Source organism: Simochromis diagramma, unplaced genomic scaffold (assembly GCF_900408965.1).
Source record: "Simochromis diagramma unplaced genomic scaffold, fSimDia1.1 OVJJ01000320.1, whole genome shotgun sequence".
Classification (NCBI taxonomy): domain Eukaryota; kingdom Metazoa; phylum Chordata; class Actinopteri; order Cichliformes; family Cichlidae; genus Simochromis; species Simochromis diagramma.
The window spans coordinates 12,840,098-12,867,655 of NW_024386773.1; the positions used below are offsets into that span (position 1 = coordinate 12,840,098).

The window sequence follows — 27,558 nt, forward strand, 5'->3', positions numbered from 1 at the left end:
CATCGTGGGTCCCGCAGAATTTTCCTCAACTCCAGTGGAATTAAATCGTTTTGGTCTGCTACTCGCCGCCCTCGCAGGAACTCTGATCGGGCTGTCAACCACCGATCTCTAGCCCACCTGACCAGGACACCCACCGCAATTAGCAAAAAAGAAAATCCTCCACTCAACTTCGGTCTTCTAAATATCAGCTCACTGACAAATAAGGGACCACTCATCCAAGACCTCCTATCTGACTGTAAGTTTGACTTTTTCTGTTTAACTGAAACCTGGAAACAACCCGATGACTTTTCTCAGCTAAATAAATCCACTCCTCCGGGGTTTGTTTACTTTTTAAACCTCGCTGCTCAGGTCGTGGGGGGGTGGCCTCATGATCATTTTTCGCCAGCACTTGAAAGTCCTGTCAGTTAATGTTGATACTTTTAGCTCCCTAGAGTGCCTTGCATATGAGCTCACTGGACCTTCTGCTCACCAGAGACTTTTCTTCTGTCTCAAGGGCTTTGGATTTAAACAATTTATTGACTTTCCCACTCACTCCAAAGGACACACCTTGGACTTGATCTGCTGTTCTGGTCTTACGCCCTCAAATCTTTCTGCTGATGAAATTCCCATAACTGACCATTTCCTCCTTTCATTTAACCTCAATCTCAGCTGCTCCTCCACCAAGCCAACCCATCTCATCTTGTTCCGCAACATCAAGAACATTGATGTTGACATTCTCGAGCAAACCCTAACACATCCATCCTTCACACCCACCTTAAATCAGTTTGATGTGGCTCCATGTATAGCAGTATGCATGAAAACATTTGAACACAGAGAAAATTCACTAGCAAAAACTCTAAATGCCCATTCCCTTTTCCAGCAAAGTCACTAGTATTTCCACACCCCACTTATCAGAAGACACCAGTGAGATAATGTGGCATTCAACTCACATTGATCAGTTTGTTCACACTGTTATCATAATGTTTCATGCATCACTCTGTATCTGTGTATGTTTATTAAGTGTTACAGTTTGATGCCGATCTGATGCCCGTATCGATGAGTAATCGGAAGGTTGCCGGTTCGAGCCCTGGCTCCGACAGTCTCGGTCGTTGTGTCGTTGGGCAAGACACTTCACCCATTGCCTACTGATGTTGGTCAGAGGGCCCAGTGGCGCCAGTGTCTGGCCCAGGGCAGCTGTGGCTGCAATGTAGCTGCCATCACCGGTGTATGAATGTGTGTGAGGATGACTGAATGTAGTGTAAAGTGCTTTGGGGTCCATAGGGACTAAGTAACGTGCTATAAAGTTCAAGGGGGCCGAATACTTTTGCAAGCCACTGTATTACACAAACATCACATTGGTAAGACAGGTCAGAATAGGTAGCAAAACAATGAAAATACACAACATCTGGGACAGGAGGAGGAAAAAAAAGGACTCTACTCAGACTGGGCTCCACTAGGAGAGCAGCTTGAGGTCAGTAAAAAAACACCTCAGCACATAAAGCACATTAATCTAAACATTTTACACCATCAAAAGACATGACAAGCAACAGGGTGGGAGTATGGAGTGAGCCGGTGTAGACAAACAGCCATCCCGTCCTGCTGCCATCCTACAGCGCTGGTCCAGACCTGTCACATACGTCAGCTGGGAGAAGCTTTTTTTTTTGGAGGGGGGGGTCTGTGTCAATTACATGCATATGTGTGTGTGTCCCATGTTCAGCTGAAAGAAGAGGTCAACAAGTCTCCAGTGAGCCCAGTTGGTCGTGAAGGAGGGACAAAGAGCTCCAACAACAGTCTTGTTATCAGAGAACAATTTTTGTTGTTCCAGTCAGCTTCTACCTTTGCAGGTCTCCAGCTGATGCCAGTGGTAGTGCCATGAGTGAAGATGGTGGTTGTTTGGGTTTAGTGCGAATAACTGCAAAATAAAATAAAACAAAAGTGAAAATCCTCAAGCATCTATTTGAGCCCTTCACTTTGATTTTGGTTTTTCTAGTTCCAAGCTAAAGCATCTTGTCCACCCAAAGAAAAACAAAGGGAGCATTTCTCAGTAAGCAGAAGATTTAGCTGTAGTTTGTTTGAAATTCAATACTGTTAATGAGAAATGGGTGCACATATAACAGATGGTGATAGTGATAGTGAAGTATTTGCTGTGGAAAATTTCAAAAACACGTTACTCACAGGAAGTGGTTAAAAGTCAGATGTTAGTTGGTACAAACTGCTTAAAAGGACTGACCCGTCGGCCTCAACATAACAGATCGAGCATTTCACCACCAAGATGTTTGCTCTGCAGTCATTTGCGGTCATTTATGCGCTGACATTCCTCGGGCAAAATGGTAAGTTGCACCATGAATACTTGTGTGGAATATTAATATTTTTAAAAAAAATTTTATTAATTTTGTTTCCTCCTAATGTTACTAGTCCTCGGAAGTGAAATTATAAATGGGCAAATAGCCCCAGACAACGAAATGCTGTATATGGCATCAGTGCTGGATAACAGCGGCTACCATATTTGTGGAGGATTTCTTGTGTCTGAGAACCTTGTAATGACTGCTGCACACTGTGACGTGTAAGTAATCTTTCCTCCAAGGAAATTTCTTATTTATTTCTTATATATATAAATTCTCTCTCTCACTCACTCTCTCTCTCTCTCTCTCTCTCTCTCTCTCTATATATATATATATATATATATATATATATATATATATATACATGACATGTATATTTAGTACTGTATAATGTAATAACAATTATTTAAGTTCTTCCCTTACAAACTAAAACCATAAAAATTTTTGAATAAATTCAGTGAATACATAAAATTGAATTTAACTATAAAAATGTATTAATATTTTCATCATGTTGTTTATGTAACTGCAGAAAATCTACTGATGATCTCATTATTATATTTTATTCAGGAATCCTAGGTACGTAGTCCTTGGTAACCACCATCTGAGGAGTGCTGATAAGCTCGTGATACAGATTGCAGAGAAATACAAACACCCATGTTATCGGAATGTTAACTCTGGATACGACATCATGCTTTTAAAAGTAAGGTTCATCATTTTTGTTTTCTCACATCACACTGGAAGTTTTATATTTTTGAGTGTTTGCATTTACAATATGCTGATTGAAAAACACATTTCTAATTGAGGGAAAAAGTGCTTACTTAAAAAAAAGATAAATGATAGATGTTCTGTGTTGCTGTTACATGTTTTCACTTATTTTTAATCTTTACTCTTTAATTCTGTGCCTCTAGCTGTCTAGACCTGTCCAACCAAGCAAAACAATTCAATTCATTCGACTTCCCCTCCGTGAAATGACATTAAATGAAAATGAGAAGTGCCAAGTGGCTGGATGGGGTAAGACAAACACTTACGGTGGAAGAGTTGACGACCTGAGAGTGGTGGATGTGTCTGTCATCAGCCCACAAGTCTGCCAGAATGCTTGGGCTCAAAAGGTTGCTGGATACAATCTTCCTCCCAATGTTATCTGTGCAGGTGGATACAGCACAAATAAAGGATTCTGTCAGGTATGTTTTCTGTCCTTTCCTTGAAAATTCTTGCTAACTGCTCTGTGGTTGAGAAATATATGAGCACTCTGCATTAAGTATCACATGAACAAAGTAAATACTTCCTCCTCACAGGGTGATTCTGGTGGCCCTCTGGTCTGCAAGGGAATGGCTGTCGGTATTGTTTCTTTCAACAAGGCAATTGGTGAAAACTTGGGACAGTGTGACTATCCGGATGTCCCCAATGTCTATACAGATATCTCAAAATACCTTAACTGGTTCAGGAGGATTCTCCAGGGGGGAAAAAGTTAAATCTTACACAAAGCTTTGCGTCAGCACACTGTAAGTGTGGAAGCTGTGCCTCTGTCAGCGTTTGTTCTCAATGCAGAATAAAGAAAATGTTTCAAATATTGTTTTCTTACACAAAGCTTTGCATCAGCACACTGTAAGTGTGCAAGCTGTGCCTCTGTCAGCGTTTGCTCTCAATGCAGAATAAAGAAAATGTTTCAAATATTGTTTTTGTGCACGAACAATATTTATTATGACTTTAAAACCTATCTATCCATCTATATATTGAAATTCAGGTTTACCATGGAAAATTAATTCCATGCAATACTAATATCTGTAAACTAATTTTTAATTTCTACAGTACATTCATCCTGATTTTTTGAGTACTATAAATACTAAAGACTAACAGAGGGTGTTTCATTTACCACAGAGAATTACCTGATGTGGTTTTCAGTTAAATCTCTAATAAGTCAAAAAACTGAAGCCATGACAATTTAATACTAGAAACAGCTCTAACTACAGTAACACTACTTTTCTAATTTAATAGTAAGATCATGAACATTGAACATCCTGACGTCTTCTCTTGGTTAGCGTGTTGGATGCCCGCCCTCGCTTCCTTTTTCCTCCCACATTCTTCTGTTGTCTGTCTTTGGTGACCCTGCCGGTTTGGTCTTCTTCTGTTTCCCTGTTGTTTATTATTAGAAGGAGGAAAAATAAAATCTGCATTCAGTAGCACCCAGAATACAACACTGCAGAACATGTTTGCTATAAATTTGTTACTGTTAGTGTATTTCAGTTAAAATGAGATATGTCACATCACTTTGATTCCTAAACAAACAGCAACTCTACATAATTAATTAGAATGTAACTGAACTGAAATCAGCCATGAGATTCATGAGGTATTTGCTCCTTTATAAAATAACTAAAACATTTTTATTAAACCGTCTCAGACACCTTTCTTCTGAGACTGTACTTCCCCAGATGTCATCTCTGTCCCGTCAGGCACAGCCATCCTTTTCTGTCTTCCTGCTCTGGTCTTAAGTTCACGGGGTAATGGTCACTGATGCTGAGTGCCTTAGAGAGTAAATATAGTTGAATGACAACACCGATGCTGTCCCTTGCAATAAAATAGTCAAATCATTTCTGTCTTTGAGCTCAGAAAACACATAAGTGAGTCTCACCTCCTCATCAGTCAGCTTAAACTCTTGCTGGAAGTTGAAAGACTTGGCCGAGTTGGGGACGATGGCGTTCGACATGGTCTCTCCATACACAACAATTCTGTTTGAGGAAGAGGAGACACATAAAAAAAGTTATGAAATACTTTTTGTACACTTTACAGTGTGAAGCCGTGATAATTGTATCCCTTCATTTTTCTCTCAATTTTAAATTCCATCATGTCCTTAACATTAGACGTTAGCTGTGAGAGGCACTCTAAAGAAAAATGGAATCTTCCTGAAAAATAATAAAGAACACTTTGGCCATGTTGCAGAGGCTTTGTGATGGCTCAGCTCACAAAAAGACCCATCAGCATACTGCCACCAGTGCTCATCATTTACAAACAGTCCTTCCCCACAAAGTAAAAATTGTACAAACAAATGTTTCACATAAATCAGTGATTCATGAACATTTTCCTATGTGAATTCGTTTATCTGTTTCTTTTTGGGGATAGGTTAATTGATTAGTCTAAATTGCCCATAGGTGTGAATGCGGGAGTGAATGTGAGTGCGAATGGTTGTCTGTCCCTGTGTGTCAGCCCTGCGACAAACTGGCGACCTGTCCATGGTGTACCCCGCCCCTCGCCCTATGACAGCTGCAGGCTCCAGCGCCCCCCGCGACCCTGAAAAAGGATAAGCGGAAACGAATGGATGGATGGATGTTTCTTTCTCCTGGTTTTTGTTTCAGTGGTGATTATGCAGATTGTATGAAGAATAATATCTTAATCTTCTTATACGGCGCCGAATCACAACAACAGTCCCCTCAAGGGGCTTTATATTGTAAGGTAGACCCTACAGTAATGCATACAGATTTACATAGCAGAATTAACGAGGAGGGTCTGGCTGCAGCCACTGGGGAGCGCCATATTGCGACCTCCATAGTAACCGGAAACACGTGACCTCCACAGTGTGCGCAAATACGTTCCCTGCGTGGATACAGTGGAAACCTTGCAAGTGGATCATAAGGTTGAGACAGAGTCTTTCATATATAATTATGCCATTGATAATTTCATAATTCTAGGAGTCATCTAGTTTGCTTACACTGATTACGTTGGCCCTTTGTTAGCGTTACAACAACGGTCAGACCCCCGAGGTATCTAAACTTTAGTAAGGAATGTGTGCACTTTTGACACCTCTGGTTAGCATTTAATGGTCAGTTGCTTGTTATTAAACAAATTCCCTTCACTACTTTTAACCATCTGTAACATCAATGCACATTGTTCCATTTACTGCATATCGCACTTCATGTCTTTCCTTCCACCTGCATCAACATTGTAAAGTTCGTCACAAAGAGATTTATATATTTATAAATACTAATATTCTCTATTACATTCTGTTCTGCTTTTTTATTGCCCAGATTTTAGTTAGCCTTTGTTAAATTGTCTGTTATATGTCAATATATACGTACGTAACAAATAAAAGTGTCTTGTAAATTATGTTCTTGTAAAGAATTTTCTCCCCAAATTTCTTACACGCTAACTAATGTGTTAGTTCTGCTAAAACCTGAACTTAAATGTGTATATGGTGTTTATCTGTTTTTCTCTTTGTTTTAGATGCACATATCAAATTGGAATTCTGCCTCCAAGCCAGAATTGCAGGAATGCACGACATGTTGCAGAAGACTCTTTCACTGCCCTCTCTGCCCCACTTTCAACTTCCATTAAAAACCCAAATCCTCTTTGTCTTCGTTTTAAATAACAAATATGACAATCATACAGCGTGGGGCAAGACATTTATTGTCATGTCAGCATTCTTCAATGCCAAGTCAGCCACCACTATCAGGACTGCTCCCCACTGAACTCTCCAAGGAGCCTCGTCATCTTCCCGCTGCACTCTCGATGTCTTGTCTCCAGTCTCAAGTAAGTTGCCTGCAATGATATTTAAGGTCCAGCAGGTGACAGTATGGAGCAAAACAGCAACACTGTGTCGACAAAGTGTCGATACAATGTGCTGAAATGCTTCACGAGGCCTCATCTACCCATCACTACCTAAAATGCAGGCAAAAGACTGATGATATGAATGAACGTTTATTTACAAAGTGGCAGAATGACAAAAACAGACAATGAGGCATGAGAAGTTACTGAAGAAGACTAAAGAGCAAACCTGAAATAATAACGTAACGGCGTGAAGGGCAGAGAGATGCAGCCTAAGGAACAAACACCCCAATGAAACGCAGACGAGCAGACCGCACCCACTATATACACACACACAAGAAAATCAGGTAATGACACACAGGAGGGGAGCACAGCTGATCCCAATTCACAAGATGACAGGAAGAGACAAGCTAACACTGTGGAGTAAAACAGGAAATTCACAAACACAAACTCAGGGACACGAACGAAGCACCAGGAGAATGACACAGGAAATAAACCAAGAACTGGAAACCCTGAGAATGAAACCTACATACTAATAAGATAACCATGAAGAAATTAAACATCAAATCAGTAATCAGTACTTTTTTTAATATTACACTTAATACTCTTTCTGGGTCACAAAATAAACTTTTAACATATTTTCAGGTGAGAAAGTAGCTGTGTAAACTTCAAATATTTGCTCGTTTTATCAAGATATTACATACTTGCAAAACTGCTTTGACGTTTTCTGAGACGTCTGTTATCCACTAGCTCGATAGCTAACAAGAGTGTTAATGGACTAAAATGAGAGTGGTACCTTCATTTCTGCTGGACTTAAAGTATTGATGGTGTCTGTGTAGCAGGCTGTGTGTTAGATAGCCACCTTTTTGTGTTTGCAAAGTGCTTGGTTAGATACTACAGGTCATATTTCTATCACATAATTATTTAAACAAATAGTGGTTTGAAACAAAATTATGACATTTTTTAACTTGGTGTGTTTGTTTTTAAGCCTGGCGCCTCTGGTGAGCAAAGTGAAGGAGCCCCAGGTGGAGACGATGGTGGACGTGCTGTGTTCAAACATGACGTCGGACAAAGAGCAGCTGAGGGACATTTCCAGCATGGGACTGAAGACCGTGATCGCAGAGCTGCCACTCACATCCTCAGGTGAGCGCTCACTGTCCTCCCACCTGTCTCCTCGTCATGATGATCAGCTTTTAATGGTGGATTTCCATCTTATGTTAAAGGGGCAACTTCGAGAGTGTGAAGAGCATCAATAATACATGGCATAGAAGCAAAGCTTACATTGTAGACAGTCATTCATATTTTACTTTAATAAGTTTGTAATTTTCCTGGGACTGCATGTAAAAGTTTCTGAAATTACCTACACAGCTACAACATGCCATATTTGTGTTTTCACCAAATAATAACCAATAATTGTAAATTCTCACTTTTTCACCATTAATTTCTGCACACTTTCGCTGCCATCTGGGCTTAATTGTCACAATTATTCAGCAACTACAGTCCTTAATGTGAGCTGAAATCAGGATGTCTGATCATTTGAAGGCAGTGAAAGCTCAAAGTTGTTTAAATATCCTTGTTTTGGGTTGGATCCACAGGTTTGACTCTGACAGGCAGCGTGTGTAAGAAGATCACCTCCCAGCTGATTGGTGCCATGGGGAAACACGATGATGTGTCTGTGCAGTTAGAGGCCCTGGACATCCTGTTGGACATGTTGGGAAGGTAAAAACAAGATCTCGGTCCAAACGTGATGACTGTCCCACATTAGAAAAGTACCAGCTCAAACACACACACACACACACACACACACACACACACACACACACACACACAAAGTAACTCCACCATTTTCCCAGCTAACAGAAAAAAATCAAATAAAATAAAGTTTAGTGTAATCATTTCTTGCTAATAATCGGGAAAACGCAGAAATATTAGACTCTACTGGAAAACCGACGGACGCTCATGTTTGCACAAAAACCTCTGACAGATCTTCCAGGAATAGCGACACTATTTTTCGGAGAACTGACAGGAGAGTGGGTGGTGATTTCATACCTGCTGATCTCTAAGCGCCATACTCACCCAGATAAGAAGTGAATCATCTTCGTAGAAAACAAAACCTCGAAATTACCAGAATGAAACAAAATCCTACTTTCTAGTAAAGGCCTCAGATGCAGGTGTGCCACAAGTAAATCACAGTGCAGCACTAATGGATTAACACTGTATCTGAGTGAAGAAGTTATAACGTGCATGCATTAGTTGTAGGGCTGAACATCCTCAAATCATATCCTCCAGAGACCCCGCCTGTTCATTATGTCCTCTGCAGTGGGCACGCAAATCATATAAAGTTACTCTGACAGATACTATTTACCTCAGTTCTCAGGAGGATACAAAAGTGTGTGCAGAACAATAACATTTAGCGAACCGTTTAATTTATTGTTTTCGTGTTAGTGGAGAAGTGTGACTACCGACTGCACAGCAGACTATGTGTCGTGTTAAAAACCATTTCTCTGGTCCCCTCCCCAATCAGACCAGGAGTGACATGTTCAGCCAGATGTTCTCCTTAAATTGCTGGCTGTCTGAGTGGTGTCCCAGAAACGATGTGGGCTTCATAGATAATTGGCAAACCTTCTGGAGGAAACCTGGTTTTGTTAGGAGAGACGGCATCCATCCCACTTTGAATGGAGCAGCTCTCATTTCTAGAAATATGGACAAATTTATTAAACCCCCCAAAATATGACTATCCAGAGTTGGGACCAGGAAGCAGAGTTGCAGTCTTACACGCCTCTCTGCAGCTTCTCTCCTCCTGCTACCCCCCCAAAAACCCATCTCCATAGAGACTGTGTCAGCTTCCAAAAAGACAAAAAACAAACTAAAAACCAGCAACAAACAACTTAAACATAAACAATTACAAAGAAAGAACAATACAGTATCCACATCTGAACCAAAGAGTAAAACAGTGAAATGTGGATTATTAAATATTAGGTCTCTCTCCTCCAAGTCTCTGTTAGTACATGACTTAATAATTGATCAACAAATTGATTTACTCTGTCTTACAGAAACCTGGTTGCAGCAGGATGATTATGTTAGTTTAAATGAATCATGGAGGTGTGGCAGCAATTTTTCACACCAGCCTATTAATTAACAAAAGACCAAGACAGACTTTTAATTCATTTGAAAGCCTGATGCTTAGCCTCAGAAACCAGTCTTACTTGTTATCACAAACACTGTGACGTTACACTGTTTCCTTCCTGTCATATTTTCAAGGGAAGACTGTGCAGCAACAATGGCAACAAAGTGACTCATGACACTTGATTTCTTCCTGGCTTCTGTTTGGCCACAGCAATATGTGGTACTCATATAAAATGTTGTGATATGGATAGGTAGTGTGAGTATTGTAATTTCACAAAACATATAATCATATGGAAGCGTAGTTCTGTCAATACAGTTAACGCTTAAATTTAAAAAACAAACAAACAAACAAAAGCAAACACTAAATAAAATAGAACCAAATCAAACATGCTGATCTACCTGCTGTGGTGACCCGTCAGAATAATCCCTCACAAAATATGTGGGTATTCTTAAACTTCAGTAGAAACTCAATTATTCAAGTACAGTCGATTTACAAATAAAGGACTAGTCATAAGTGGCACTCATACATCTGTTTTCTCGAGTACCCCAGCCTGCCCATGGTTATTGTAAAAAAATAAAAACAGCAAGAATTGTTTTAATGTAAACAGTCATTTAATTGCATCAAATATGAAAAACCGTCCATTATTATTCAACTGGTGGAACAAAATATGCTTCAATCCGTCCATTCCTGGTTATTTAGGCAAATTCTCAATTTAACAGCTGAAATGAATCTGCAAATATTTTCCCAAACAAAACATTTATTCACTTATCAGCATGCTCTTCAACAATTTATGGTAATTTCCATTATTAAAAATGTTAATACATTTTATTTCCTGCTAATGCCCTTAGCTCAGAAGTAAAATATTTATACATACGTTCCCACTCTAAATAGCAAAATAGCCCAAGGTATACAGTGACCAAGAGAAACCAAAATAAGTTCATGTTTACCATGGAAGGTGTCTGGAAAACGTATAAAACAACAATTATTTCTTACATAGTCTAACCTAATTTCCATGTAGTACTAATATCTTTACACTCATTTTTCTTTTCCACAGTAAATTCAGTAAATAAGACAAACAGTTATTTTTTTATCACGTTGAACCACCTGATGTGGTTTTCTGTTAAATCCGAAGAAAAACTGAGTTTAAAAATTAACTGGAGTAACACAAATTTTAAAAATTAATAGCAAGATTGTTAAAGTTTAACACTAAACAGCCCGACGTCCTCTCTTGGTTGGCATGTTGGATGCTTGTCCTTGCTTTCTTTTTTGCTCCTGTCGTCCTGTTGTTAATATTAGAAAGAGGAAATACAATGGGTAAAATAAGTACTGCACATGTCAACAATTTTCTAAGTTAATATATTTCTAAACGTGCTGTTGTCATGAAATTCTCACCAGATGTCAGTAACAACCCATTAAAGTTATGTGTAATAAAAAAAAAAAAGACAAACGAAAAGGTATTGAACACATGAACAAAGGAACAGGCAAAAAGACGCTTTTAGTTTTCTTACTGTCCTTCTTCCCTCCTGTTTTTCTTTCCCTTCCCTTTTCTTGAACTTGTCTACATCTTTCCCTTTTCTATCCCCTAGCCCTGTCTGTTCCAATTGTAATAACTGAAAAGTAAAAAAATAAATAAATAATAAAGCTCAATCAAGTGGACCAGCATGGCAAAGCCACAATGATCCACTTGTTTTGCATTTTAATTGGCCTTCAGACAATAATTCTGATTACTGCAGCGCCAAACGGGACAGGAATGAAAAAAAAAAAAAAAGCCATTTAGTGCAAATTAAAATCAGCTGGTTTAGTCTCAACTGACGGCTTATAGAACCATGTTTCATTACTAAGGTGTCACACAGGAAACATCTCATGAAGGATGAAGCCAATGAGCAAATTTTACACCTTTGCAGCCTTGTTGTTGCAAAACATACTGATAACACTGGTTACCGAAGAATTTCTAAACCACTGAAGGTTCCAGTTCAGGATTTGAAGACTGGGTGTCTGAAAGAATGGGACAAAATCACACCTGCACCCAATGCATGTGACTAGTTTCTCCGTGCAGTAGGCATCTTGATGCCGTCATCACCAACAAAGGGTTTTGTTCAAAGTATGAAATAAAATTCAGTGAGCATGTTGAAAACATTTTCCCTGTGTCATTATTAGACATAAATTATGGACATGTATACTTTGATTTCATTGAATGTGTGCATTGGATGGGCTGTTACTGACATCTGGTGAGAATTTTATGTCAATAGCACCTTTAGAAATTTATTTCCTTAATTCAGTTTTATTTATACAGGGTCAAATCACAACAACAGTCACTTCAAGGTGCTTTATATTGCAAGGTAGACCCTGTAGGGTACATGCAGAGAAAAACCCAACAATCATAGGACCCCTTATGAGCAAGCAGTTTGGCGACAGTGGGAAGGAAAAACTCCCTTTTAACAGGAAGAAACCTTCGGCAGAACCAGGCTCAGGGAGGGGCGGGGCCATCTGCTGCGACCAGTTGGGGTGAGTTTGAAAATCATAAAAAGTGTTCAATAGAGTGATGTTAAAGCTGACTGATAGCCCAATAGCCAGTCCCTGATCTGCCACAGGTAGCAAAAGCAGTGATGAGTAGTCAGGATGTAGCTTCCACTTCTCCTGGTTCATGTTTCTACAGTAGACTCACGTGGCGATTGTTTTAAAGTGTCTTTGGTCTGGTTTTCATCTTTGCTTTGTGTTGCAGGCCTTGTGTTCATACCTAAAAACCAAATACTAGCACTGTATGTGTGTCCTCATTAGGATAGGGATTCATGCTGGTTCGTGGGATTGTAGCCTCAGGTTTATCCTGTTACAGTGAGCTTACCACTTCTCAAATATCACTGTGTGTCTCCTATATGATATATTTAACTGACATTTTTTATTGTAACAACCAACGATTTATAAAGGAAAATAATGACTATTAACAAGGTTGCCAAACTTTTGCATCCCACTATATATGGTATTTATGAGACATTTTGTTTAAGGTAATTTTATAGAGAAAAAGAAATGTAATGTGTAGTATAAGTACTTAGTTTCTCCTGGAAGTAATGGTAGTAATGCACTGCATTACTTTTAATAAGAGTGTTCTGTGTAATATGTGTAATATGTTACTCTTTTGAGTTATGACCTCAATGCTGATCATAGCATTGAGGTCAGCATGCAAAACCTTTGACCACACAGCATGTAATTAATTTGCACAAATATATTCCTTTAGAGACGGTGGTGACCCTTAAAGCGGAGCCAATGAGAACTCAATGATATCGATAATGGCATCAGAATCACTAAATTCTTATCAATCTCCATTCCTGCTGTCAAATATAAATACAGTAAGAGTCAGATATGAAAAATAATAACCTTTTTTCTTAGATTGTCCTTCCCCAGACGCATCTTTGGTCTTCAGCTCCACCTCCACAGGGTAATGGTCACTGATGTCCAGGGCCTTAAAAAGTTGAATGACAACACTCATGGTGTCCTTTAAAATGCTAAAACCTGTCAAATCATTTCTATCTTTGAGCTTAGAAAAAACTCACCTCCTCATCGGTCAGGTCAAACTCCTGCTGGAAGTTGAAGGACTTGGCCGAGTTGGGGACGATGGCGTTCAGCATGGTCTGTCCATACACAACAATTCTGTTTGACAAAGAGGAGACGCATTTCTTTCAAACAGTTAAGAACTTCATTTCTGTCTGTCTACTTTATAGCGTGAAGCGCCAATAGTTTTATTTCTCCATTTTCTGTCTCAAATTGAAATTCACTGATGCCAATATTATTATGTGAGAGGCACTGTGAGAAAAAAATCTTTAAAATATTAAGCGTCTGGGACTACATGCCTCCACTACAGCTATACTGATTTAGTTCCTGAATTCCTGCACTTTTTTCACACAAATTTAATGTACACACAGGTAGATTTAATCAGAATTCGTGAGTCATCCAGCCTCATGTGCACGTTCTCAATACAGACAAAACAGACAAACTCTAACAAACAAATAACAACTAACTCTTATTTCCTTTTGGTCATTATGCACAATTTTGCAAAACACCAGAAGCAAAGAAATAGAAATGTCCCGGACCCGGCTCTGGAGGACTCGGGGGTCCGTGAGCAGGATGGACCATTATTATTATTATTGTTGTTGTTGTTATTTGGGGATGTGTGTTTTTCTGCACTATGCTGTGTTCGGTGTTCCACTCATATGTAGAGGCAGGGTGTGTACATGTGTGGCTGGAGGACAGCCACATGCATGCCTGATGGGTGTGGCCCTGCAGGAGGACTGGTCACACCTGAAGTTCCTGCCACACACCTGTTGGTGATCAGGGCCCGTCGGGGGAGCTACTTAGGAGAGTGTTGGAGCTCCCACCGGTGTGGGATCATTAAGCTAAGACTCCAAGTCAGTGTGTAGTATTAGGAAGTGCGGCTCGTGCGTGTGCGCGCGGGGGTTCAATGTTTAACGGCTGCTTCTGTATTGTCCTGCAGGTGGAACGAGGGACCAGAAGGGCAGCACGCACAGGGTGTGCAGAAACACAACTGCCGGGAGCACGAGCACGGACGTCGGAGGGGAACACACACACGGGAGTCTAGGGAGCAAAGGGGATTTATTGTGCATCTGTTACCTTCGCCTGTAAATGAAGTGCACTGTTTGCATCGCAGAACCATGCGTTTTGGGTCCTCATTTCCCCACGGTCTGCCAGCCAGACCGTGACAAGAAATTAGAAAGATCCCAAAAGGTCGTGCCATTATATAGTGATTATATAAAGATTTTTAAAGTGCTATTTGTGTGTCACCTGTCGTAGGTGTTATCATTTTTGTTGCTAGCTGTGGTGTCGACATTGTCATCAATGAGCCAGTTGTAGGAAGAAGAGCAGATGCGAATCTTTTCCTTCTTCTTCTTGGAGAGATATCGTCCATCAGCATTAAAGTCCCCCAAAAGCATTATATTCTGCCAAAAAATGCCAAAAGAGAGCAGAACTCACTTAGTACAATGACAGATGTTTGTTACAGCCAGTATGTGACACTCTAATGTCTAATGGTATTAATGTATTCTTTAAATAACAGCACAGAGATTTATATGGTAGGATATATTCATCATTATGCGATCCCTGTGAAGAGCTGTCATTTATTGAGCATCACTTCACTGTAGGATACAAAGATTTATGCACTTATGTTTTTAAAGTTTTCTTTTCATTTGTTAATGAACAAAGCATCCTTCCTTATCGGTCTGTCTAAAGGATGACAAAATCAAGTAGTTAAAAATATATTATAATCTGAGTCACTATATGGATTAACAAGGTGAGATATTCAGGATCTTCTTTAAAACAAAGGTCAGATAAAGTTATTTATTAAGATTCTGAATGAAGGGAGTTTGATCCGTGTCCTGTTTTGGAGCTTAGGTCACAGTTTGTTGTTTATTCGCTGCTTGGTTAGGTTTAGGAACTAAAAGTAATTGTTTAGTTTTAGAAAGATATTGTAGTATTTCAGCTTGAAGATTTCTGCTGCAAGAGAAAATATTCAGCTATATTCTACAAATATTCTAAAAGGCAACAAATCCCAGGTAATTTCATGGTCATACGTGTCACACACCAGGCCGCATAGTCAAGAACTTAACCTTACTATAAGGTATGTAGTCAGTATAATCACTGCAACACCTGGCCAGGTGTTGCTAGTGTCGCTTATTTGAAATAAGCCAAACCCTCTCTTTATTGCAGAAACTAACTGTGACACAAGCAGGCTGGGGGAAAGGCAGGGTGGAGCGGGTCATCATGCATTTTTTTAATTTACTATAACGCCCCTTGAAACAACTGTTGTGTTGAATTGGCTCTATACAAATAAAACTGAATTGGTCTGAATTTTTTAATCAAAACATAAAACTTACATCAGTTTTCCATTTCTTCCTGATGTCTTCAACTACATCATGCAGCTCGTCCAGCTCCTTCAGAGAGTCCTCTGGCTTTGTGTGGACTGGGATCAGGACCAGATCGTCCACAACTGAAATACAGTTTTTTATATTTAGATGAGAAGGTGGAGTGCTACACTATCAGGCATCACTGTCAGGCTCAGGTAACAGGCTCCCTCTGTTTGACTACACTGCCAAGGTTGTTAGTGTGAAAAATATGAAGTAAGAATCTAAAGGACAGAAATGGCTAATACAGGGTATAACCTGTGTTTATTGGGCACTAAATAAAGTTATAGTTTTTACACAGCTGAATAAACATCAAGCAGACAGCTGATTATCAGAAGTGTGAGATGCTCGAGAATTTACTCCGGTGTCCTGTTATATTGTAAAACATGATTACACAACAATCATGTTTTACAGTTCTGTGGTCTCAGCCTCAGATACTTACAAATCACACAAAGCTCGTGTAGAAACAAACAAACAAATGAACAAAATATGTTCTCTTTCATTTCTGTATGACATGTTTATTAAAATAATCAATGTTATGTTAGATTACTTTGAATTAACTGCTTTAGCCCAATTACAATGAAAATGTGAAAGAATCTTGTTCACGACCTGTGTAGTATGTTAACACCATTGGAAGTAAAAATAAAGTAATAAAGTAAAAGTAAAATAGTTTTTTTTATAAAGCTCTGACTTGTATTATGAGTCTGTGGTCTGGGAGAGAGTCTGTAACTCTCTGTCTGCAAAATACAGGATATAATGACCAATGTTGGGCAATTATTTATATAGTTAATTAAAAGTTACTGAGTTTTGCAAACAACAAAGTTTTTTTCAGCTGTTTACCTAAAAATGCAGCCAAGGCGGTTTTAAACAAACATTTCAAACTATTTACAGAACAATCAGCTGTTCTGCATCAAATCTGATGCCACACAAATTATTTGTGCCGCTCCAAAAAATAATTTCTGTCCACTATGAGATGAAGGAGAACAACAGCCTGATACCTGCAGGCCTGACAGCAGGAGATGTATCACTGCTGTAACACCTGTAACATTCAGCAGTCGCCTCATTGTTCTGACACGCACAACAAAACTATTGACTACACTACACACTAACTACACAAGACAACACACTAACTTTAGACTCCAAACACAAAACGTCGCAAATCTCTCACATCTCAAAACACCGCTGTGACTCCTAAAACTAAGGGACGATTGGTGAAAAGTAGCAATAGCTATAAACCTATGTGCGTTACATCAGCTTTATGTTTTGTACTTGGACTAAGTAAAACTGCACTCTCACTTTTAACCCCCCCCCCCAATAAAACTTATAAAACGCAGTTTTTACCGTTTCTTCCCGCAGTAAATATAAACAACAACAGTATTCAGGAAGAAAACCAAACATTGCAGATATTTTTATCATAACTCTGGTTTTACGTGACCTATCAAAACAATTTAAAAACTGGTATAAAGTCCACACTTTTCCCGTCAGTTGTTCCGTCTGTCCTGCTCACATCTCCAATGGTTGTACACGTTGTCATTAACGTGGCTTCACTCCACATCAGCCGCTTTGCCAACTAAAACATCGGTGTCGGCACACAAGGACGCCGTCATAGCCTGTCGACGTTGATTAGCTGCGTATATACGAATGTGAATCGCATCATTGGCTGGAGCAGCCAGTCACCGGTCACTCACTGACTCACACTGTGAAACGACATGAATTTTAAGTTATTTATTTAAATTTTAGTTCCGGTTAGATTTTTTTGTGCACAACGATTGCGCACGCGCAGCTTAGATGGAACGTCGCCCCGAGGCCGGGTCGTAACAGCAGCTTTGTCCAGGATAATAAGGTTAGGTTGAGTTAATGTGGATTCACAGCAAGACTGTAGTGCTCGTGGTCAGATTTAGGTGAAACTTAAACTGATGATGTTTCGATCCATTCACTAAATTCTGACTTTATACCAGCTGTATCCTGTCTAGTGTAAAGATAATAAACAGTGTAGTGTCAATGCGGGGGATAGACATCAGCCATTATAGCTTGTCAAACTGTGTACATCTTATTGAATTCAGTTCTGTAAATCCACAAAGAGCAGCAGGTCAGCTGATCACAGCAAATACACTAAGAAAATTAGAAATGATTGTGAGCTGTGATTCTTTCCCCTTTGCTGAGCCAATACACAGATCTCAGGGTGTTTGGCACTTCCACTTGTTTTGTTTTGTAACTTAAAGCGTTACTCAAACACAGTAAAAAGCACAAACCTGTAGTTGGACAATCAAACCGCAGGATGAAGGGCTCTCTGGCAAAGGCATCTTCATCTCCAGCCTGATTATCTTCATACTGGTGTGAGTCCTTCAGCGTCACTTCATCTGGTCTTGAGAGATAAACACAAATAGTCAGACATCAGTGTGGCTGGCCATGAATCTCACAAATTAAAGTCTGATTAATAACCACTGAGATGTTGTATTCGAGTGAACTTAGACTCACACACCTGTAGAAACAGACATACTGCTCCTTGTAGGTGTCTCGTCCCAGTTGTTTGCTGGCAGTTTTTTTGTAGGGGCGTTTTCTGTTAGTGCTGAGGAAAACAGAAGCAACTTAAACATGCAGTTTTGTACATAAAATATTATAAATAAAATAATTAAATTCACACACTATCACTGCAGGGAACTCACTCAATTTTGTTGAGTTCTTGAAGTAACGTTTCCATGGCTTTGCCGCTCTTATCCACCACCTCCAGCAGGACAATCACACTGTACCGAGATATGATCTGGAGGAAACACATCATTTAAGTGTTACACATTTCGTCATTGGTGTTGGATTTAAAGCTTTCTGTTGTAAAGGTAAAATTATTATCACCTTGGTGAGGTGTTTGACGACAGACTTGTCATGGACTTTCTTATGTCCCAGGTTCTTGCCATTAAAGGCTGCTATCTTCATTCTGACTTGATTCTGCAAGAGATCAACTCTGTTTTAGACGATCAACACACAGTGTGTGATGAATTGTTCAAACGTCTGCTGAATCAAAACAGAGGAAGAAAATGGAGAAGCGTGGCAGAAAAAAGAAGAAACCAAAGCAAAGGGAAGAAAGAGAAACTAAAACTTAAACACTGAAAAAACTGTGGTTGGTTATTTTGCATCATGAATATACTAAAATAAGTCACTGATGACTTTCAAGCTACAACTTCCCAGGTGAAGGCCTCTACTTAACAGCACAGGAGCAACATCTGGAATTGAAAATGGAGAAGTTCCTGGCACTCCAGTTCCTCTAATGCGGTTTCTCATTACAGTAACATTTTTAAAAGTAAGTAAATTCAGAGAGCAGGGATAATATATTTTTAGGTTTTACACTTGTTTTTGAAAAAGAAATTCTACTATCACACAGTATCGTGTCCAATGTAGCTAAAACATGAAAGCCTATTATTATTTTAATAATATGTGATGACTGTTAAAGTGTATTCTCACTGCTATATCTAAAAAACTTCATCTGAACTACCGTTTTCAAACTACAACATTAACTAAAACATAAAATCACTTATTCCAAACTAGTCTGGGCCTTCAAAGCAGTGTGAGGAGGTCGTGTGTGGTTGGGTCCTGCTCAGAATAAATGGATTCTAGTTGGGCTTTCTGTACATTATTTATTAGCTCATGGGTGCAACTATAATGTTGTTACTTTGATGTATTGCTTTTTTCACCTTACTAGTGTTACTGATCTCTCAAAAGTGCTTTTAACTACAAGTCACACTCAAAGGCAAATGGAGAACATTCAAACCTCACACTGAAAGGCCCGGCTCGAGTTAGCTCAATGTAGCAAAAGTAAAAATATTGCTTATGCAGCGTGGAACATTTTAATGGTTTTGAATGACAGAAATAGTTTCGTATCAATAATAATAATAATAATAATGGATTGGATTTATATAGCGCTTTTCAAGGCACCCAAAGCGCTTTACAATACCACTATTCATTCACTCTCGCATTCATACACTGGTGGAGGCAGCTACGGTTGTAGCCACAGCTGCCCTGGGGCAGACTGACAGAAGCGAGGCTGCCATATCGCGCCATCGGCCCCTCTGGCCAACACCAGTAGGCGGTAGGGTAAAGTGTCTTGCCCAAGGACACAACAACCAGGACAGAGAGCCCAGGGATCGAACCGGCGACCTTCCTGTTACAGATACGCTGAGCCACGGTCGCCCCAATAATGCATATGTAGTACTCTGAACTACTCTAAACGCTTTCAGAAGTGCAGCTTATACAACTTTCAAATAATGGATATCTTATGAGTAAGATCAAATACTTAAAAGTTATTTAGTGCCTTTTATTTCACTTGAATAAAAACTTTTTAACTGAGGGATTCCCTGAATGCACATTAATTAACTGGCAGGATGTAACATCTTCAGCTCTTTGTTCAGTCACAGACACTGTGGGTGTTCGAGCATTACAGCAGCACAAACAGCAGTACTCAGGTTTCATTTTGACTCCCCTTATAATAAAAGCAAAAACGCTGTTACTGATTTTAAAGGCGAGTAATTCTAACTAATGCAGATATGTATTCACTTTATAAAAGTAGTAAAACGAAAAATTTAAAAATAATACTCACGAGTGTGGCTAAAACAGCAGAATGAAAAATGAAAGAAGCGGCTAATCTGCCAGCAAACAGACTGACACTGACTTCTGCAGAGACAAACTGTCTAAGCAGCAGGAAGTTCTCAACCACACACACACACAAACACACACACGCACACACATACATACATACAGCATATGGAAACCACACCACGCCCGTCTGTCTTTTATCAGCAGCGGTGTTTCCTGTGTTTGCATACAGCTGAGGGGTTTATAGTCTTTGTCCTGAGTCTGGTGACCGAGTGCTTATGTTTTTGATTATTTGAATTTTTTGTTTCAGTTAGATTTTGGTGATATCTAGTTCTTTGGTATTGTTCTTTGCCTAACCTGTGTTAGAAGTTTCTTGTATTTCTGTTACAATGTTCTCCTGAGGGGCTTACTCTCTCTATTTTCAAAATGTTTTTGAACTTATCTAAATTGGTTGCAATTGCATTTTTTCTTACAGTTTTTCTCGATTGCTTAAACACTATAACCAGGCCTCTAAACTAAAATTTCAAAACCGTAACGCTATTGTTCAAAAAGCTCACCCATTTCCCTGAACTATAAACACTATTCCCTGCTTTGACACATGACTCAAATTTGGTGAACTGTTACTGCAAAACTCTACACACAAATCCCTACATGTTACAGTGCTTACACCATGTAGTCATTTAGAAAGCACTAGCATGCAATAATGTTAACTTAAGTCAGCATAGCTTGAGCTCAATTAGCACACAATTAACCAGGTGGAAACACTAGGAGTCAAAATTTAGCACACACCAATCAGAACCTGCGATGGATAGATAAAAGGGCCAAAGTCAGCTCATTCAGGTTTGAAACAATGGATCCAAAGAGATGCAAAGGAAGAGGACGTGGTGGAGAAAGAGGACGTGGTGAAGGAGGAGGACGTGGTGGAGGAAGAGGACGTGGTGAAGGAGGAGGACGTGGTGGAGGAAGAGGACATGGTGAAAGAGGAGGACGTGGTGAAAGAGGAGGACGTGGTGGAAGAGGAGGAGGAGGTGGTCTAGGACAACAGGAAGGTGGTGGAGGAGGAGGGAGAGGTGGAGGAGGAGGAGGACGTGGTGAAGGAGGTGGAGGTGGAGAACGACGGCGACAAGGAAGGGGAAGAGCAAGGGCAAGAAGACAGTCAGTCTCGGATGAAATTCGAGCCACTTTAGTTGACCATGTCCTTGTCCATGGGATGACTATGAGGGAGGCTGGGCAACGAGTACAACCAAATTTGAGTCGCTTCACTGTTGCCTCCATCATCAGAACCTTCAGGGAGGAAAACAGGTAGGTGTACTTGCAGTAAGACTGCTTTGTACAGTAACGTTTAAGTTACTGAACTTATGTGTCTTGAGTTTCAGTATGTTTCCATTATTTGCCTGTAAAATGAATGTGTGACAGTTACAGTAATGAGTGCTTCTATTTTTGTAGGACACAGAGACGACCACCTGGTGGAGGCAGGTTAAGGCTTTTGTCGGAGGAGCGAGAGAGGGAACTTGTAAACATGGTAATTGCAAATAATGTAATCCGCCTGCAAGAGATTCAAAGGAGAGTGATTGAGGATGATCATCTTTTTCGAGGCATAAATGCCATCAGCCTCTCCACAATTGACCGCATCCTCCGAAAGAATCAATTCCGGATGAAACAGGCATACCGAGTCCCTTTCGAACGAAACTCTGACAGAGTGAAAAACCAACGTGTGGAATATGTTCAGGTATGAGTTTTGATACTGTATAAGGTATTGTGTACCATCACAGCATGGCAGTTTATGCTGCCATTTCAGCACTCTTGAACTGTGGTTCAGGGTACCGATTGACTCTACTGTGTTATGTGTTTTGCAGAGAATCTTTGAGATTGAAGGACGGCCTGTTCCCCATGAAATAATCTTTGTGGATGAGGCAGGTTTTAACCTGACCAAAAGAAGGAAAAGGGGGAGGAACATAATTGGCCATCGGGCTATTGTAAATGTCCCTGGTCAGCGTGGGGGGACTGTCACTATGTGCGCAGCCATCAGCCAACGAGGGGTACTCCACCGCCATGCCGTACTAGGACCCTATAACACTATGCTTCTCCTTGCTTTTCTTGATGGTTTAAGACAACATATGTTCCAGCTGGACTACAGGGAACCAGCACAGCCAGAGCAGCCTCACTACGTTGTTGTGTGGGATAACGTCAGCTTCCATCGCGCTGCTCTGGTTCGTGACTGGTTTACTAATATCTTTCTGCCTGCATACTCTCCCTTTCTAAACCCGATAGAGGAGTTATTTTCGGCATGGCGGTGGAAAGTGTATGACCGAGAACCTTATGTCCGTGTTCACCTCCTTCAGGCCATGGAAGAGGCCTGCCTAGACATATCAGTAGATGCATGCCAGGGGTGGATCAGGCATGCAAGAGGATTTTACCCCCGCTGCCTGGCTGGGGCCAATATAGCCTGTGATGTGGATGAGATTCTCTGGCCTGACCCAGACCAAAGACAAGATGCTGAGGTGGGATAATGTTTCTGGTGTGTGTTGTACTGTATAGTACATGAATGACAATGTGCCACTGTACATACATTGGTTGCGTCTTTTGTGTTTATCATGTGACAAGGGTTTTGAAGGGGAGAACCATAAGCAACCTATTTGTTTTGGAACTATTGTTTTGAATTAATTGTACCAGTGTGCAAAACTCTGTTGTAGTGTGTGTGTTTTTGAGGGCTTGTGTTTGATGTCTGAGGGCAAAGTTTGGTTTTTCAGCAGGAGTGAATAGTTTTGGGTGTGGAGCTTCATTTTGACCTGGAAATAGGATGTTTGGGAAATTGAGTGAGATGTTATGGATTTGTGTTTACTGTTGTGAGGATATGAGGCGTAGTTTCAAGAAATGTGTTTTAGCAATCGAGAAAAACTGTAATCAACTTCCCGTCGGTGCTGACTGCTCTTCTGCATTTGGGGGCAGTGACGAGTCCAATAACATTTAATGCACTATGCAAAACGAGACAGAATACAGCACTGCTGTTCTTGCGATCATCCTTTAAACCATTACTGGGGAACAAGTTACAGGGAGCCCTTCATCAGAGCCCCTAATCAACAGACTCCAACGTGAAGAAAAGCAAAATTTGTAGCTGCTCCATCCACCACTGTTTGTTTTACACAGAAAACAAAATCAGCAGTAATCAGACGTTGTATTAAAATACACAGATAAACTGTCAACTTAGTCTGATACCATGTTTAAGCCTGCTGAAGTTAATCAAATGCTGCCATCCCATTTCACATGGAGGCGATTTCTGCAGCAAACTGGTGAATCTTAACATTTTTCAGATTAAAAGAAATAAAATAAAATACTGTGTTAATTCAATTATATTCATATTTAAAAGAAACACTTTTTTCACAAACCAACAGACATGTACATGGACCAGTAAACCTCAGAGGCAGAGTGAAGCTCAATTTTTATGCCTTAGTTTAGATTTAGTATATAATTTTATTTATTACTTTTTTGCCTTTGCCTATTGACTGTGTGAGATTATTTGTATGTTTATTTATGTTTATTTTATAAGGCAATGTTTATTTAATATTGCACGGTCTTCAGAGGGATGCAGAAAATTTGGACGGCTTGTGCCCAATGACAGGAGAGAAGAAAAGGAGAGCGACCGTCCTGCCTGACATCACTGACCACACTTTAGACGCTCCGATTCCCCGACCAGAGTTCGTATCTAAGCCAGTGGCCATCTCTGTCTCTGTGCATCTCTCTGCAGCAGCAACAGGAGGCAGATCCTTCTCCGCCTTCTCTCACCTCACCTGCGTCCTTCTCAGTTCTTTTTTTTGAAAAGGCTTCTTACATGCATTATAGAAGTGTTTTAGGTAACTTAATCCCAACCAGATCCACCTGTTTTATAGCACAGCTGCTGGAGTCCCGCGCACTGTTGAATCCAGTTTGTTGGACCAATCAGCACAGCACGGATGTTAGGCAGGTGTGCACACTAGAGATCAACAGGCGTGAAATCACCGCCCACTCTCCTGTCAGTTCTTTGAAAAAACAAAACAAAACATCACTATTCCTGGAAGATCCCTCGGAGCTGTTTGTGCAGACAGCATTTGAAGTTCTCCAGTAGTTTTCCGTGAGGATTAGTAGGAAATTGTTAGCGGCCACTTTAGTTTGTTTTCTGTGAACTCTAAGCGACAGTTTTTTAAATATAGTATGATATAGTAGCTCTTTCACGGTCTTATAGATCAAAGCGTTTAAATTCAGTGTTGTGGGTAACTGTTGAAACCTCATTAATTTAACTGGAGCAGCTGTGTTGCATTCATTCTGTATTATGCGTGTAACATCTTTGTATTATTTCTATAATTATAGTTTACTCTTCCATCCTTACTCATCCAGTAACTGCTGGTACATCAGTCAGTGCGATTGGTCAGATGTTACCTGCGTGTTAGGGTGATGCAGATAAAGGAAAAAATACACTGGCTTTGTTGAACTGTGTACAGGGTCCTGGATTCATTTGACAGGTTTTAGTTTGACAATTCCTTTTTCGTGTTCAGACATGACCTCTGGAACTGCCGCTGTTCTTATGTAGCCTACTACTCGCTTACAAAAACTACACAACTATGCATCAGGTGTTTACTTTCCTCCATCCATTTTCTTATGCTTATCTGGGCCAGCAGCCTAAGAATGGAATTGGAATTGATTAGAATTGAATTACTTTATATTCTAAAATAGTGGATCATTGTCTTAACTTCACCAAATCACAAATTAAGTCATAATAAAATACTGGTAGTTATTATCCCACATTCTTACAAAAACATGCATATGAAAAACATCAATAGAACTATTGTATCTTATTATTTAGTATGCTGTACCATGTAGCTACATGTCATTTACATAAACAAAATAACAATGATGAAAGAACACACGCTCGAGAGGCTCCAGACTAACAAATGTGGGTTGCATACCACATTATAACCGTTTTAAATGTTGCCATAATATCAGCCAAGAATCCTTGTAGAACGAGTTGGACAGTCAACATATTGTTGTAAGATCAGAAAGTATAAACAGTATATTGAAGTCTCAAAAAAAAAGAAAATCCTGGGTGATCAGTTGATTGTGCCTGCACAGAATTGTATGTGTCCAATATATGAACTTACTGTAGGGACCTGAAGCATACACCACCATGACTGCAAGCTGTCTAAATCCACTGTCTGAAGATTTTTTGTACAGGTCTGCTCGTTCCTGACTTTCCTGTTTATATCTCATCTCTGACAGCTCGGATTAAATGCACACAGTTCCAAAGTCTGATTACAGTTTAGCCACATTTCAGTGAAGCAGATCACGTTGTTGCAACTATAATCCTGTTCGCATTTGATGTGTAGTATTGGCTCATTAATTTAACTGTTGAGAGCTCACATTTGATAGAGTGATTATTGGAAGCGGATGCCCTCTTCCTCATCTCCTTAGCCGGTGTCTGATACTTCATCGAGATCTTTTTTCCTTTTAGTTTCTTCTTGCATTATAATATCTTCCAATGTTCACCTCCATCATTAATCCTGAGGGCAAGCATTCTCTCTTGAGTAAGTAAGCAATCATTTGTGTTGGAAACCAGTTTACTTGGTTTCCACGTGCCACACCATTATGGGTGTTTCCTCTCAGTACCCATATGAAGATGATTAAAAAAAAAAAACCCTCCAAACCTGAGGCATTTATCATAACAAGAATCTTAAGAATTACATAAGAAGAATTTTTAAATTACTGGCTGTAAAGCAGTGCAATTCAAACCTGCATAAAACACACACACACACACAGAGTCAGTAGCAGACACCCCCAGTAATATTTAGGATCATTACTAGCAGATCTGCACTGGGACAAAAAAACAAAAATCATCAGCATTTTTGGTCCAGGCGGCCCACTGTGCTCATTCAAAGCAGCACACAGTGCAAATATTTGTACAGTTCCACAAAGCAGTGGTAAAGCTGAATAGTACAAGCAAAAAATTGAAATAGAATAAAACAACTTCCATATAATATTCAAATTCTACTTCGAAAACCTGGCTCGATTAGACAGAAAGAAACAGGACTGATGTCAATTAAATGTTTTATTCCCTGAAAAACAAAAGAAAAAATAGTTAAACCTAATTAACTAATAGTCACTTAATGCTTTATTCTCTCTAATTACACTTTCCGTCTTTTTCTTGCTCTGTTGGTGAAAGTATGTGTTGAATCGTGGGGAAACAAGTGTATCAGCATATCAGGCAAATGACAGATTACCAGTTCAGCCCTGTATGTAGGCCAGAAAGTACAAATGGGTGCCGTGTTCATGCTTATTTAAAAATATAAAATTGTTACTCAGATGATAACGTTGCCTCTAAGAATTTCATATTAACCCCCTGGAAAACGCAAAGTATTTTCACGCTAGTGGAAGACTTCAGACGTTCCTTCCGTCTGCACAAAGAGCTGGAGGGTTTTTCCAGGAATTGTGATGGGCTTTTTCGGAGAACTGACAGGACAGTGGGCGGTGACTTCATGCCTGTTGATCTTTAATGTGCATAAGATACTGTGGGATGGACCGCGGCAAGAAATGAAACACTTTAGCCGAAAATTTCGAAGTTACCCGGATCCGACGAAATCCTGGTTCCTGGTAGAGGTCTCAGGCGCAGGTGTGCCACAGGATAAACTGGTTGGACTGTCACCGTGTCCAAGAGTAACAACAGACTAACGTCTACTCCAGCAGTCCAGCAGATATAAAGTGTATGAATTATTTGTAGGGCTGACCATCCCTAAATCATCTGTAAATGTTTACCAAAGCAAGCAAGAGCAAAGAAATGCATTTTAAAGATATCAAATATTGAGCGCGTTTATTTCTATACAGCTGTTTGACCATCAGTTAGGCCAGTTATAAAACTATGTTCAAACCAAAAACGATGAGTTCAGAAGTTACATACCGGTCCTGGCGTCTTCACAGAGGAGGCAGTCTCTACAACAGGCGGCTTATACAAAAGGAACAGTGTATCAAACGAGACATACCTGTAACAGCTTTGCGCAAGGAGGAGAATGTTTTTGTTAGCCGAGCATGCGATTGGCTACCAATCAGGCGGTCAAAG

The 27,558-nt window shown here is 39.9% G+C and overlaps 4 protein-coding genes across 6 annotated transcripts; 3 read left to right on the plus strand and 1 right to left on the minus strand.

Annotated features, from left to right (window-relative positions):
- Positions 1-2,185: 2,185 nt before the first annotated feature.
- On the plus strand, positions 2,186-3,996 carry LOC120719914 (granzyme B-like). The gene is made up of 5 exons (XM_040009479.1): positions 2,186-2,309; positions 2,395-2,542; positions 2,889-3,021; positions 3,230-3,502; positions 3,617-3,996. Exons 1-5 carry the CDS (start codon positions 2,252-2,254, stop codon positions 3,791-3,793), a joined length of 789 nt encoding a protein of 262 aa, XP_039865413.1. The 5' UTR covers positions 2,186-2,251; the 3' UTR covers positions 3,794-3,996.
- Positions 3,997-7,823: 3,827 nt separating this feature from the next.
- LOC120719954 (cullin-associated NEDD8-dissociated protein 1-like) lies at positions 7,824-8,595 on the plus strand. The gene is made up of 2 exons (XM_040009516.1): positions 7,824-8,000; positions 8,453-8,595. The coding sequence occupies exons 1-2, from the start codon at positions 7,892-7,894 to the stop codon at positions 8,578-8,580; spliced, it is 237 nt and encodes a 78-aa protein (XP_039865450.1). The 5' UTR covers positions 7,824-7,891; the 3' UTR covers positions 8,581-8,595.
- A 1,981-nt stretch (positions 8,596-10,576) lies between these two features.
- On the minus strand, positions 10,577-27,526 carry LOC120719876 (deoxyribonuclease-1-like). Of its 3 annotated transcripts, none has more exons than XM_040009448.1 (10): positions 27,400-27,526; positions 18,744-18,836; positions 18,560-18,654; positions 18,376-18,462; positions 18,146-18,258; positions 15,867-15,979; positions 14,779-14,933; positions 13,533-13,629; positions 13,358-13,441; positions 10,577-11,266 (listed from the first exon to the last, which is right to left on the minus strand). In XM_040009448.1, exons 2-10 carry the CDS (start codon positions 18,822-18,824, stop codon positions 11,156-11,158), a joined length of 936 nt encoding a protein of 311 aa, XP_039865382.1. In that variant the 5' UTR covers positions 18,825-18,836; positions 27,400-27,526; the 3' UTR covers positions 10,577-11,155. The 3 variants fall into 3 exon arrangements, with proteins under 3 accessions (XP_039865382.1, XP_039865364.1, XP_039865374.1); XM_040009430.1 differs by lacking the exon at positions 27,400-27,526 and adding an exon at positions 20,482-21,391 and having other exon boundaries at positions 18,376-18,453; XM_040009440.1 differs by lacking the exon at positions 27,400-27,526 and adding an exon at positions 20,482-20,612 and having other exon boundaries at positions 10,577-11,264; positions 13,357-13,441.
- LOC120720206 lies at positions 21,489-22,987 on the plus strand. The gene is made up of 5 exons (XM_040009843.1): positions 21,489-21,779; positions 21,924-22,206; positions 22,334-22,516; positions 22,604-22,687; positions 22,820-22,987. The coding sequence occupies exons 1-5, from the start codon at positions 21,688-21,690 to the stop codon at positions 22,985-22,987; spliced, it is 810 nt and encodes a 269-aa protein (XP_039865777.1). The 5' UTR covers positions 21,489-21,687.
- Positions 27,527-27,558: the final 32 nt, after the last annotated feature.

Coding starts and splice junctions, on each gene's coding strand:
- LOC120719914 (XM_040009479.1), top strand. CDS start 2,252: ATGTTTGCTCTGCAGTCATTTGCGGTCATTTATGCGCTGACATTCCTC. Junction 2,310..2,394: donor GACATTCCTCGGGCAAAATG/GTAAGTTGCACC, acceptor TAATGTTACTAG/TCCTCGGAAGTGAAATTATA. Junction 2,543..2,888: donor ACTGCTGCACACTGTGACGT/GTAAGTAATCTT, acceptor TATTTTATTCAG/GAATCCTAGGTACGTAGTCC.
- LOC120719954 (XM_040009516.1), top strand. CDS start 7,892: ATGGTGGACGTGCTGTGTTCAAACATGACGTCGGACAAAGAGCAGCTG. Junction 8,001..8,452: donor GCTGCCACTCACATCCTCAG/GTGAGCGCTCAC, acceptor TTGGATCCACAG/GTTTGACTCTGACAGGCAGC.
- LOC120719876 (XM_040009430.1), bottom strand. CDS start 20,634: ATGTATGTGTGTGCGTGTGTGTGTTTGTGTGTGTGTGTGGTTGAGAAC. Junction 15,980..18,145: donor GTTTGATTGTCCAACTACAG/GTTTGTGCTTTT, acceptor ACTGTATTTCAG/TTGTGGACGATCTGGTCCTG. Junction 14,934..15,866: donor GGAAGAAATGGAAAACTGAT/GTAAGTTTTATG, acceptor ATTTTTTGGCAG/AATATAATGCTTTTGGGGGA.
- LOC120720206 (XM_040009843.1), top strand. CDS start 21,688: ATGACTATGAGGGAGGCTGGGCAACGAGTACAACCAAATTTGAGTCGC. Junction 21,780..21,923: donor ACCTTCAGGGAGGAAAACAG/GTAGGTGTACTT, acceptor CTATTTTTGTAG/GACACAGAGACGACCACCTG. Junction 22,207..22,333: donor AACGTGTGGAATATGTTCAG/GTATGAGTTTTG, acceptor TGTGTTTTGCAG/AGAATCTTTGAGATTGAAGG.